At 42.1% G+C, this 13,240-nt stretch overlaps 1 protein-coding gene across 1 annotated transcript in view; it reads right to left on the minus strand.

The window, feature by feature from the left end:
• Positions 1-8,012: 8,012 nt before the first annotated feature.
• Positions 8,013-13,240, minus strand: part of tiparp (TCDD-inducible poly(ADP-ribose) polymerase) — a 45,527-nt gene continuing 40,299 nt past the window's right edge. The window contains exon 7 of the mRNA XM_020937722.2: positions 8,013-9,119. Within this exon, the coding sequence (XP_020793381.1) occupies positions 8,930-9,119 (190 nt within the window). The 3' untranslated portion in view covers positions 8,013-8,929. The remainder of the gene's footprint in view (positions 9,120-13,240) is intronic.

Raw genomic sequence — 13,240 nt, forward strand, 5'->3', positions numbered from 1 at the left:
AGGACTGAACCAGGACTACACCAGGACTACACCAGGACTGAACCAGGACTGAACCAGGACTACACCTGGACTAAACCAGGACTGAACCAGGACTGAACCAGGACTACACCAGGACTAAACCAGGACTGAACCAGGACTAAACCAGGACTAATCTTGGACTGAACCAGGACTGAACCAGGACTGAACCAGGACTAATCTTGGACTAAACCAGGACTGAACCAGGACTAAACCAGGACTAATCTTGGACTGAACCAGGACTGAACCAGGACTACACCAGGACTAAACCAGGACTGAACCAGGACTGAACCAGGACTACACCAGGACTAAACCAGGACTACACCAGGACTAAACCAGGACTGAACCAGGACTAAACCAGGACTAATCTTGGACTTGAGAGTAAGAGAGAGAAAACCCTGAGTCCATGAAACAGAGTGTCCACAAAGCATTGGGTGAAGGCTGCGCTGGAGTTCTACGGGAACACCTCCGAGCCCATCCAGACACTCAGTTCTGGTTCAGTTCTGTTTTAGTCCTGTTTTTGTCCTGTTTTAGTCCTGGTTCATTCCCCTCCTGTCGCAGATCCCACTATAGGACAGTAGTGCAAATATCATTAGCCTGTGCAGGTTGTTTTCACCATTGCCAGTAGCTCCAGTTTGACATTTAAGTTATAGACTATTTTATATTTGTTATTTCTTTATATCTCATGTCGGGAGAAGTCGGTGGACGGTGTACCCCTGCGTACCACGCCCACTACACCCCTGACTATAACTGAAATATAAATAAAATTGCAAAAATAGTGTAACATTGTCCATTCTGTGCATTTTTTTTTTCTGGCTTATGGTCATTTTCAAGCACTGCTTTCTGTATTTTAGGCAAACAAATGACAATATTTCCCCCTCTTTACTGATGGCAAGTATAAAATTGGTCAAAAACAGGCACAACTGGGACATTTCTTACATAAAACTAAAAAGCAGCAGTTTGTGAGAGCTACCAACTGCTTAAAGAGATTTTTATTCCTACTTCCCGTCCCTATTTCTCTTTTATGGTTTAGTTTTTACTCAAATCAGGTACTGCAGCTTTAAAACAAAGCAGAAGAAAATCTCAACCAGCACGCTTTATATTCTGCACCTGCTTCAGCCCCAGCACTTCACTTTGCACGCTTCCACTTCCTCCCAACTTCACAGCCTTTACCCGGAAGCCATAAAACACGAGAACGGAGATAATTAGGAAGCCATAAACGAAATCGCCATTTACAACGTCATCGCACCGTGAACTTTAACCAGCAACTTATCCCAGCCTCCCCACGCAGGCACGCATCCCGTTTCCAACCGTAGTCATGCACAACGTCGCCTTAAAGCCCAGCCCCGAGACAGGGTCTTAAAGGTCGTGACCCCTACTCCTCTCTGGAGGGTCACCCAGAGTTCACGACGCAAGCACGACCATATTTGGCTGCCGGCTCTGCTCTGGTAAAGACTTTGGAGTTGAAATTTGAAATGATACAGAAGGAGAGAGAGAGGGGGAAATGTGGAATGTCTATTGGTTGCAGATGGCACGGGTTGGGGTAATGTGGGCTGGGTTTAATACAGGAAGTGAGCGAGGGGGAGGGCGGGGGTGCACACGCTAAGGGCATGCATGTTGGCGTGTTTATGCAGGGAGCTGATGATTGGATTAAACAATACAAGCAAAGCGATGCTCATTTGCCTCCGTGTGTAACAGATCAACATGTGTGATCCGTGTGGAGCGGAGCAGCAAAGCAACGCGGCAACAGATACCACAATCACAAAGCAGAGACTGGAGCAAGGTGCAATGATTAAAATGCACTGAAATGAAGTATGTGTTTTATGGCAATATTCAGACTGCAGCCTGAAGTGACCCAGATCTGATTTTTTCACCTCTATGCTCCTGTATCTGATCTTTTAATAACAGTCTGAATGACACAGATCTGATTTTTTCAGATGTGACCCAGGCCACTTGGATATGTGCTCCTAAAACTGATACATATCCGATCTTTTGACATGTGACTTCAGTCTGAACGGCCAGGTCACATTCATCCCACCTACACATCAGGCTCAGAGTCTAGTCAATGGAGGGAAAGCGAGGTTAGTGAGTTAATTAATATTTGGAGGGATCAGTGTATTCAGGCCAAATTGGAGGGGTCTTATCGTAACAGGGTGGTTTTTGAAATGGATTGCCAAAGAAATGGCCGAGTGCAGCTACATGCAGTCATGGCTCCAATGTCAATGAAAAATAAAAAACCTGCGAGCCAAATACAAGCAGGCTAAAAGCTCAAACAAACAAAGCGGCCGTGGACGTGTAACCTGTCCATTTTACAACAAAATGGACGGTATTTTGGGAGACAAGCCCAGAGTTTAGGCGCCTTCTGTAAACACTGAGCACGCTCACTGTGTGTGGTGTCGTTGTGTCCTCCAATGCACATGCGGGACATTTTTGGGGCATTTAAAGTTCATACAGGAGATCATGTACAATCACATTTAATTGTAAATGTGAACGACTTCGACAAAAATTGGATTTCACAAAAAAATCCGAATTGAATATTAAACCCTGAAGTCTGAACGTGGCCAATGGTTGTGAATTCTTTGTCTTTTCAACTTGCTTTAAGAGGTTGCTATGGAAATTGATCTGCCTCGCGCAGTCATTTAACACTTTCACACTATTGTGGTTTTTCATGCTAAAAGTAGCTGCTAATGCTAATAGATTCTGACAACAGTTATAAACTTGATCGTGACATTTGTGGCTCTCATGAAAATGTCTGAGCCTGGAATTTTCCACAGAGTGGAATAAAACTGATATAGCTTTAATACATTCAATTACAGAAGATTTCATGACTGAAAATATACTTGGTTTGGTTGTCACCATGGAGATTGCTAAAACAATATTTGCCTGGCAAAGCAACCCGTCTTAATTCTGTTTGAATGCAGGATGGTCTGGAACCAGACCACAGGAGACAATTGTCCAATTTTGGTTTCAGTCCCTCCACCTAAAATCTTGCCCGACCTGCCAGTCTCTTCTACATTCTGTTTGGATCATGAAGAGCCTGGAATCGGACCATAGAGCGAGAACATGTCCTGACTGGAGACGGTCCAACCACAGCCCATAATTTCTATCACATGTCTCTCAAATGCGGAAGAAATCTCCTCCTGAAAATTGTTGATTCTGCAGAAATCTGTGCTGTTTCTTAATCCTCTGTGTTACTTTTTCCACTTTTTTTATGTGTAAGCCAAAATGTGTCTTGGTCTAGTCCAGGTTTAGTCCCTATTTGTGTGCGTGTGTGCATGTGTGAACACATGCCCAGACTCTATGGTGGAGAATCATTTTAAAAGAACAACCTCAGAAAAACAGAATGTTCACTTGCCTTTTGTACCTACAGGGCATCTTCATTTAGCAAGAAACAAACTTCAATAGTCATCTCTCTGTGTTTGACTAAGTAATTTGTCACAGTTGCTCAGATGGGACCGTTTTATCTCCCTATTTCCTCACACACATTTGACTATCTCTCTCCTTTGATCGCCTTATTTTCTCTTTTGTACAAAGCTACAAGCCATTCCTGGAGGACAGTGAGAGAGACCGGCCCCGACCAGCAGTGCGCCGCATGATTCACAGAGCCAGAGCCGAGCAGAGGGGCCCGGATCGTTAAGATGCCTACGCCCGCGGATATGAAGACGATTGATGAGCCAAAGGGAAGTTTAAAAAAGTGCGAGGCTGCAGGAGAGATTACAAGAGGTCAACCGTGGAAGAGACTGGGAGACAGAGGGAGAGGGATGGGGGCAGATAAGGGGCACAACCAACCACACAGAATAGAGACGGCCTGGTGCTTTTGTCTTTAAAGACTTTTTGTCCAACTGAGTATTGAACAAACGTTAATACTACAACAACAAATCATTTAACTTGATTCATGCATGTTTAAGTAACCCTGTATTGCCTTGGGACTCTAAAAATTTCAGTTTTTACCTGCAATCTTCAGCTATCTGTCCACTTCCTTAACAATTTTGTGGTTTAAAATGAACAAAATACAACATTATTACCTATTTATGTTAAAGTTGAATACTAAATACTAAAATAGGGTGACCAGATTTTCAAAATAAAAAACTGGAACATCCCGGTTTGGATTGGTTGGTAATAAAATAGTGAAACGAGTGCGTAATTAAGGAGAAATGTTCTGCACTTTACCCATTCACGACTAAACATGTGTCAGTATAGTCACATTTTCTTTGTGTTTTGATCATTTTTAAGCAGCTTTTCTGTAGTTTACCTAAACAAATGTCAATGTATGCCTCTCTTTACTGTTGGCAGTGTCAAAAATAAGGACACCTCAGGCATTTCTTGTATAAAACTGGGACAAATCACTGGTTTTGGATAAATCTGCTGGGACAGGGGACACATGGCTCAAAACTGGGTAAATAAGGACGTCTGGTCTCCCTAAACCTAATATAATATTATTACCTTATTATGTTAATGTTGAATACAAAATACTAGAAAAAAGGCATAGAAAAATGTGTCTGCTTAGCTTATGTTTTGACTGACAACATGAAAAGCTGCTGCAAATGCAAAGTAGTATGGTAAATCAGGAGTAAATCAGGGCTAGTTATAGTTATCATAATAAAATGTAGATTAGAAAAAAAAACAGGAAAATCTGCTGGAAAATCTACTAACTGCTATAGTAAATATTAAGGGAAATTAAATCTATATAATGAAAACATTAAGAACAGAAATCCAACTCTAATTTCCAGTCAGATTATGGCTGATATGAGTTATTCAATATTGTCTAATCTGATGGCAGATGTAGTCAGGAGTAGTTGGAGGATTAGCCTTTAGCAGATGGTTATTAAGTTTGACAGGTGGAAAAAACGGTCAGAACATGCTGGCTGCTAAAGATACTGAAATTAAATCTACAGTATATTTAAAATAAAAAAGATGTAGATCAGAAATCCTATTACTTGTACAATAGTCTATAGATAATATAGAGTATAATGCAATTTAAAGGTCCTATATTACACAAAATTGACTCTTGTGAGCTTTAAGTCATGTTAGAATCACCAAAAGCAGTGATTTTTTAGCTTTTGTTTAGTAAAGATAACTCCAACTCCAAAGTGTAAGTCATCCAAATGATTCTAGTGAAGGTGTATGGAGTTTAAAAACACAGTGGAGCTCTTCCTGTATTACTCTATTAAATCACAAGGTGGAACAGGGTGTTTTTCTGTTAAAAGAAGAACTCTAAGTCTAAAATATGCAGGGTTTGTGTGTTAAACATGTGTGAATAAAACAAAACACACCTCCAGGTCTGTTTTTGATGACATTATAACATAGAAGAGAAAACAGAGAAATAGTTTGGGCGTTTAAGTGAATCCTCGTGGCTTTGGAATTGCTAAGATGGTCATTTTTATGCGTCCCTAATTGTGAACAATGTGGAACAAGATGTTGCAGTGTTGGAACGATGTGCGTGAATGAAATGGGTTTAGAAAAAGTTTGGGGAAAAAAAAAAAAGAGGTTGCGAGTCGTTGCTGGTGCTGGGGGTCAGCGCGGTGCTGAGGTGCAGTCTGTCTCAGGTCTGTGATCCAGGCACGACTCTGGAGCACATTAGGCACGCAGCTCATGTGAGAGACGGAGAGAGAGAGAGAGGGAGGAGAGAAAAGAGGAGTGGACGGAGGGGGAGAGAGAAGAGAGGGGTAGGCAGAGAGGGAGAAGAGAGGGAACAGATAGGTTGAGAGATCAGAGGGATAGACTGAGCGGGAGAGAGAAGAGAGAAGAGAGGGACGAACAGGAAGGAAGAGAAGAAAGAAGTGGACAGCGAGGGAGAGAAAAGAGAGGAGTGGACAGATGGGGAGAGAGAAGTGAGTGATGGGCAGAGAGGGAGAAGAGAGGGAAGAGAGAGGGTGAGAGAACAGAGGGATAGACAAAAGGGGAGAGAGAAGAGAATGATGAGCAGAGAAGGAGAGAGAAGAGTGGACAGAAGGAGAGAGAAGAGAGGGTGAGCAGAGAAGGAGAGAGAAGAGAGGGATGGGCAAAGAAGGAGAGAGAAGAGAGGGATGGGCAGAGAAGGAGAGAGAAGAGAGGGATGGACAGAGAAGGAGAGAGAGGAGAGGAGAGAGGATGGGCAGAGAAGGAGAGAGAAGAGAGGGATGGGCAGAGAAGGAGAGAGAAGAGAGGGATGGGCAGAGAAGGAGAGAGAAGAGAGGGATGGACAGAGAAGGAGAGAGAAGAGAGGGATGGACAGAGAAGGAGAGAGAAGAGAGGGATGGAGCAGAGAAGGAGAGAGAAGAGAGGGATGGACAGAGAAGGAGAGAGAAGAGAGGAATGGGCAGAGAAGGAGAGAGAAGAGAGAGATGGGCAGAGAAGGAGAGAGAAGAGAGGGATGGACAGAGAAGGAGAGAGAAGAGAGGGATGGGCAAAGAAGGAGAGAGAAGAGAAGGATGGGTAGAGGAGGGAGAGAGAAGAGAAGGATGGGCAGAGAAGGAGAGAGAAGAGAGGGATGGACAGAGAAGGAGAGAGAAGAGAGGGATGGGTAGAGGAGGGAGAGAGAAGAGAGGGATGGATAGAGAAGGAGAGAGAAGAGAGGGATGGGCAAAGAAGGAGAGAGAAGAGAGGGATGGGTAGAGGAGGGAGAGAGAAGAGAGGGGTGGATAGAGAAGGAGAGAGAAGAGAGGGATGGACAGAGAAGGAGAGAGAAGAGAGGGATGGGCAGAGAAGGAGAGAGAAAGAGAGGGATGGGCAGAGAAGGAGAGAGAGAGAAGAGAGGGATGGGAGAGAGAAGGAGAGAGAAAGAGAGGAGGGAGGAGGAGGGAGAGAGAGAGAAGGATGGGCAGAGAAGGAGAGAGAAGAGAGGGATGGGCAGAGAAGGAGAGAGAAGAGAGGGATGGACAGAGAAGGAGAGAGAAGAGAGGGATGGACGAGAGAAGGAGGAAGAGAAGAGAGGGATGAGAGAGAGAGAGAAGGAGAGAGAAGAGAGGGATGGGCAGAGAAGGAGAGAGAAGAGAGGGGATGGGAGAGGAGGAGAGAGAAGAAGAGGGGATGGATAGAGAAGGAGAGAGAAGAGAGGGATGGGCAGAGAAGGAGAGAGAAGAGAGAGGATGGAGAAGAGAAGGAGAGAAGAGAGGGATGGACAGAGAAGGAGAGGGAGAGAGAAGAGAGGGGTGGACAGAGAAGGAGAGAGAAGAGAGGGATGGACAGAGAAGGAGAGAGAAGAGAGGGATGGACAGAGAAGGAGAGAGAAGAGAGGGATGGGCAGAGAAGGAGAGAGAAGAGAGGGATGGACAGAGAAGGAGAGAGAAGAGAGGGATGGGCAGAGAAGGAGAGAGAAGAGAGGGATGGGTAGAGAGGGAGAGAGAAGAGAGGGATGGGTAGAGGAGGGACAGAGAAGAGAAGGATGGGCAGAGGAGGGAGAGGAAAGAGGGAGAGAGAAGAGAGGAGTGGACAGAACGTGTAAGAGAACAGAGGGATGGACAAAGACAGAGAGAAAAGAAAAACTGAGAAAGTGAGGAAACATAAGGTGAGAGAGAGAACCGAATAGAGGGAGAAAGAAAGACAGAGAGGTTGAGAGAACAGAAAAGAGAGAGAAAATGAAGGATGAGAGAACAAAGGAAGAGAGAATAAAGGGGTAGCAAGTACTGAGGAGAAGAAAGAACAAAGGGAAGATGAGAGATGAGAGGGGTAGAGAAAAGACAGAACAGAGAGACAGAGAGAGAAAACAGAGTGAAGAAAGACAGTCGGGCACAGAGGGCGAGAGAACAGAGCAGAGAGAGAAAATGAAGGGTGAGAGAACAAAGGTAGAGATCAGAAGGTGGAGAGAACAGGGCGGCGTGGAAAGAGAGAACGCAGAGAGAAAAGGGGGAGTGAAAAGAGGAGGAGTGTACGGGGTGTGCCAGACGTAGAGAACAAGGGAGAGGTCTCTGTGTTCCCTCTCAAACACAAACCCAATGAGATGAAGTAATTACATAAACAGAACGGCTCGCAGAAATCACAGCCTGTTAACGTTATTTGGATAAAGCACATGCGAGCCATTTGGTCACTTTCTCTTTTGGATTTTTTATTTAATCAATGTTTACATTTCACATAAATAAACATTTTTATGAACAAAAGGCACACAGCTCAAATATAAACAAAGAGAACATCTGTACAGTTTGTCTCGATAGAACCACAGTCTCCACTTTTGGGTGCACCACGCCGCAGCAGCAGAACGGTGCCAGTGTCCGACCCCCTCGTCCGCCCAAAGAGGAGGAGGGGGAGGAGCCAAGGCATGCAAACGAACCTATCAGCTCATCTTAGTCAGGCCACAAGAATCATGTCCACTAAAGAAGATTCAAACACGCAGCACAAAATATAAGGGCCATGGGTAAACACTTGTAAGAAAGAAACGAAAACAAAAAAACAAAAACAAAAGGGTTTATCGAAAAAAGTTGGAAGCCACTGTGTGTTGCTTCCTGGAGTAATACAACCACGTGTTCATTCACAGTACTGGCAAGATGCTACTGTCTACAGCAGTGCAGAGACTTGGGAGTCAAAGAGTCCGAAAAGTACCAAGTCGTGAGGATTCGAGGGGGGTTGGCGAGTCCTTTTTTCGTGTCCAATGTCCGAACGCTAGTCTGTCCTGTCGACGTGGTAAGTATAAGTCCGTTTACAGTCCAGTCGTTTCCAGTTCAATCTGGTCTGCTCCTCCTTGACGCAGTCCAGTCGCGTTGGATCCCGTTTTTTTTTTTCGACAGATGTGTTCCATTTGCGAGCCTTCTCCGAGACTTTCAAAGCATTTCAAGTATTCCGTTTGGTGAAGTTCGATTTGAATCATCAAGAGATAGATCGATCCATTAAAAAAAAAAAAAAATCGATTGAGAAAAAGCGTGATTTTATTTTTTTTTTTTCTCCATAGTCTGAGCAGATGTTGGCACTCGTTCGCAGTCCGGAGCGAAGAGTTATGGTGCGATCAAACGGAGACGGTGGTGGGTACTTCCTCGTAGTGGATGATGAAATAGGGGTAGCTCTGGTCGTCGTTGAAGATGACGTAGATCTGAGGGTCCACCCAGTTGTCCACGCAGGAGTCGTACAGGTCGCTGGAGGGGTCCCGGGGGTTGATGGGAGGGGGGCGGCGCATGGAGGGGTTTCCTACTGTAAACCTGCACAGACACAGAAAAAAAAACAACGAAATCATGAAGTTTTCCATTTATATTTTGGCCATTTTTGATATTATTCAGTGTTATTTGAAAGTGGAACTCAACACTAAAACCACTTTTTTTCACTACTGAACTGTGAAGGGGTGTAACGATATCCAAGTCTCATGATACGATATCGTCCAGGTTTAAAAACCTCACGATACGATATTTATTGCGATATTTTGTGGAGGCTAACGAAACTCTGAATGTCACTTTTCCTCTTAAAATGCCTTGTCAAGACTCCAAGACTCTTGACAAGAATCCAAAGAACTAAGACTTAAAAGTGTTTAAAACTGTTATTTCTATTATCTATTGTAGTCTACACTGAAATGGAGCAAAGGATCATGGTCTATGTAGTTCCATCTGTTTTTTTTTTAAGCTATTGCTGCACCAGAACTCTTAATTTAAGCAAAGAGACCTGTAATTCGATGTATTGTGATGGTCCACGATGTTATTGTGAAAACTTTGACGAAACGATATCACGATATTTTGGTTAATGTTACGTCCCAGTCAGTTTTAGATGTAAGTTTTTGCGCAAACTTGGTAAATTTGCAGCGTTCTGGTCATTAAGAATCAAAAACTGAGAGTGTGCTGCCTCCAGTGGCCACGACAATTTCAAGTAGTTGGTGACATCACACAGACTTGCCGGGAGTTTAGGTGTTTAGTTCCACTTTAAATACAATAATGTGACAAAGGTTTAAGCAACCAGAGGGTATCATCTTTTTGCATTAACCAATAGGGATGTAACGATATCCAAATCTCACGGTATGATTTTATAATGATATGCATCTCACGGTACGACATTTACTGCGAAATTTTGAAGAGACTAACATAATTATAGATAGAACACTTTATTGCTTTTAAAATACCTTGAGAAGATTTTAGTGAGAATAATTTCCGTCATAATCCCAGGAATTCAAGTAAAAAACATATTTCTTCATGTTGTTTGCACTGAAATGAATCATGGGATATGTAGTTTCAGTGACAGTCTATGATATTATTGAGACTTTTAACAATACGATATCACAATATTTTGGTTATTCTTACATCCCTATTAACCAAGCAGAATTACATTTAGTATTTTATTTTCAGTTTACTTGAAATTAATATGCCGAAAGATTTTGATAGCACTTTCTAATAAGTACACTAAAAATAGCTCTAATACAGCAAAGCAAGCGTTACTAATAGCAAATAAGTAAATGATTCAGGCTTAGTGAATGCTTAATGAATACCCTGCCCCTTCAGTAAGTAGTTACTAAGTCTGAATCATTCTATGAACTCTTTGACGTCTTTGTATTTATTTTTCCATCCTTATTTTGTCCCCGTTTAGTTTCGTCCTTACTGTAGATTCTGCGTGCTGACTAATGACCTCAGTGCTAAAGAGGTAAAGTGTCGAAATCAGACACTAATCTAGTATCGAAACTAGATTCTCATTTGAGCAGGTTTCGATACTAAAAAAGTTGCTTCAGAATTAAAATGACCTTGAGCTACACAGATATAACACCACATGGTAATAATATAAAAGAAAAAAGTATTACACAGGGATGAAACAATAACCAAAATATTGTGGTGATATATCGTCAAAGTTCGTGGACCATCACAATATACAGAATTAAAAGTCTCTTTGCTTAAATTAAGAGTTATGGTGCAGCAACAGCTAAAAAAGACAGAGGGAACTACATAGACCATGATCCTTTGCTCTATTTCAGTGTAGACTACATGAAGAAATAACAGTTCTAAGCACATTTAAGTTTTATTTCTTTGGATTAAATCTTAAATTAAATCGTAAAGGCATTTTAAGAGAAAAAAGTAGCATATTCACAGTTTTAGCTGTTTACCCTCCACAAAATATCGCAATAAATATCGCACCGTGAGATGTATATCATAAAAATATGGAGAGATTTGGATATTGTTACATCCCTAATCGTGAGCCTCCCCACCATATCGTGAGCTTTCCCACGATATCGCAATAAATATCGTACAGTGAGGTTCATACCGTGACAATATCGTATCGTGAGACTTGGATATCGTTACACCCCTATTATTTAATGTTGAAAACGACATTGTACTGTGTAAATAAAACACATTTTTATTATCATTGTGGCATCGGAATCGAGTATCAAGTCTATTCCTTCATATTGAAATTGGGTTTTGAACTTTGAAACACGACTCTACTATTAACGGTAAAACAAATTAAACATTTTGTCAAAGAATCGAGTATTTTGATATTGGAGTTACACTTGTATAGCACAATATCCAACATCTAAAGCCATCCAGTCACTTTTCACCGCTGAACTGACAACTGCTACTATTTCTGGAACTCACATGCTTAAAGTAAACCACATAAAACACCCATTGCATTGTTCCAAGTTTGTTTTTTGCATTTCTAAAATATTTAAGTCCAGACTCGGAAACCTGCAATTCATCAACCTTTGTTCCACTTTTCCAGGGTCATAAATAATGGAGTTTTTTTTTTTTTTTCCCAAAGGCAGAACAGCGGGTAGAGGCGTGTGTGCCAGATCTGGTCGAGAGGGGAGAGTAGACATCTTCTTCAGGTCTGGTTTGAATGTCTCAGTCTGCACACTGGCACAGATGAGATCCAGGTGCGGTTCGGCCTTGTGTATCCCTCCGCCGGTGATGGGTGCAGCCAAATGAGCTGTTTTACATGTTTTCCTCAGCATTTGCCTCGCGATGGATGAGTGAGGGATGGTTTATGGAAAGCCACCTCCGGAATAATGGACGTTGATGTATTGTGAAAATCGAATTGGAGATGGGTTAGCGGTGAGGAGGAAGCGCCGGGGTCAGACACAGAGAGACATTGTGCGTTGGAGAGACGGTGGTTGGGGTAAACACATCCAAACACACGGCTCCGAGAAGGCCTTCATTCTGGACTCAAGTGATGGTACTTTCCAGCTCACATCTGACAATAATAGCATGTTTAGATCCAATATAACTGTTTGCACTAAGAAACTTGACTGGTATGTTTTATGGCTTTTAAAGTATTTTCAACAGCTGTGGATCGCAACGGCCATGTCTAATATTGAAATGGAAATATAAAGAGCGCCGGGTAATGTTTTCTATGGCTGAGTTCATAGATTAAAAATGCTCTCGGCCTATTACTGGCTGAAAAACGAGACTATAATCACAACTGAACCTAACTAAAATGGACAGAGAAACACTGAGGGCCCACCATGACATAGAAAATCCTTTTGGGTTTCCTGAAGTCTGCTTTTAGTCGTACAATCTGGCAACCCAAATGGAGCAGCTCATAATACAGATTGTCGATTGACGATACCACTTGTTTAGAATCCAGAGATAAATATTTTTTGGATGGTATTTAGGGAGGATTTTTCAAATTTTCACCAAGTTCCCAATCCAATTTGAACCAAAACATAAAATGTAAACCCACAAAAGCTGCAATTGTGAATAAATCATCATTACAATTGTTATTAATAAAAGCAAGATTTGATTTGAAAACATTTACTTTGTGAATTACGTGTCCCATGTAATTATGAAAAGACTTTTATTATAATTCCAACAAAGTGCAGGCCAGAGTGACTTTTTTTGACAGCTTTTTACTCTATCGCAGCAGTTTTTATACTACAAGTTTGGATGATTTTAAGAAAACTGAATTGCGATTTTTGTGGCAGATATTGCGATTCAGATTTTTTTTAAGTTTTTTTTCAAATCAAGTTTCAGTGCACATGAATATTTGCAAACATCACAGAAACTTACATCACACCAGAGTCCTGCACTAATATAATGATAATAAGGGCTGTGATTGTTCCTCTCTACCAAATCTCTTACACTAAAGGACATGACTCAATGCAATAGGAGTGTTCTTCCTGTGACAGAGGATGTGCTGATGATGGTGAGTCTGTTCTGTGCTTCTATTGCGTTGAAGATGGTTCATGTTAAACTTTACACGAACACCATGTTTAAATCCTCGCCTCCTAGAGTTGTGGTGGTGAATTACTTTGCGGCACATAGACCTTGGGACAGACCCATAAATCAAAAACAACGTCAGCATTGTGTTTTGAGTCGACGCAGAACTAAACTTCGCTCTAAAATTGGGCTTTAGGAAC

This window comes from Boleophthalmus pectinirostris, unplaced genomic scaffold, assembly GCF_026225935.1.
Source record: "Boleophthalmus pectinirostris isolate CB_2022bp ecotype Guang Dong unplaced genomic scaffold, ASM2622593v1 HiC_scaffold_9, whole genome shotgun sequence".
Classification (NCBI taxonomy): Eukaryota; Metazoa; Chordata; class Actinopteri; order Gobiiformes; family Gobiidae; genus Boleophthalmus; species Boleophthalmus pectinirostris.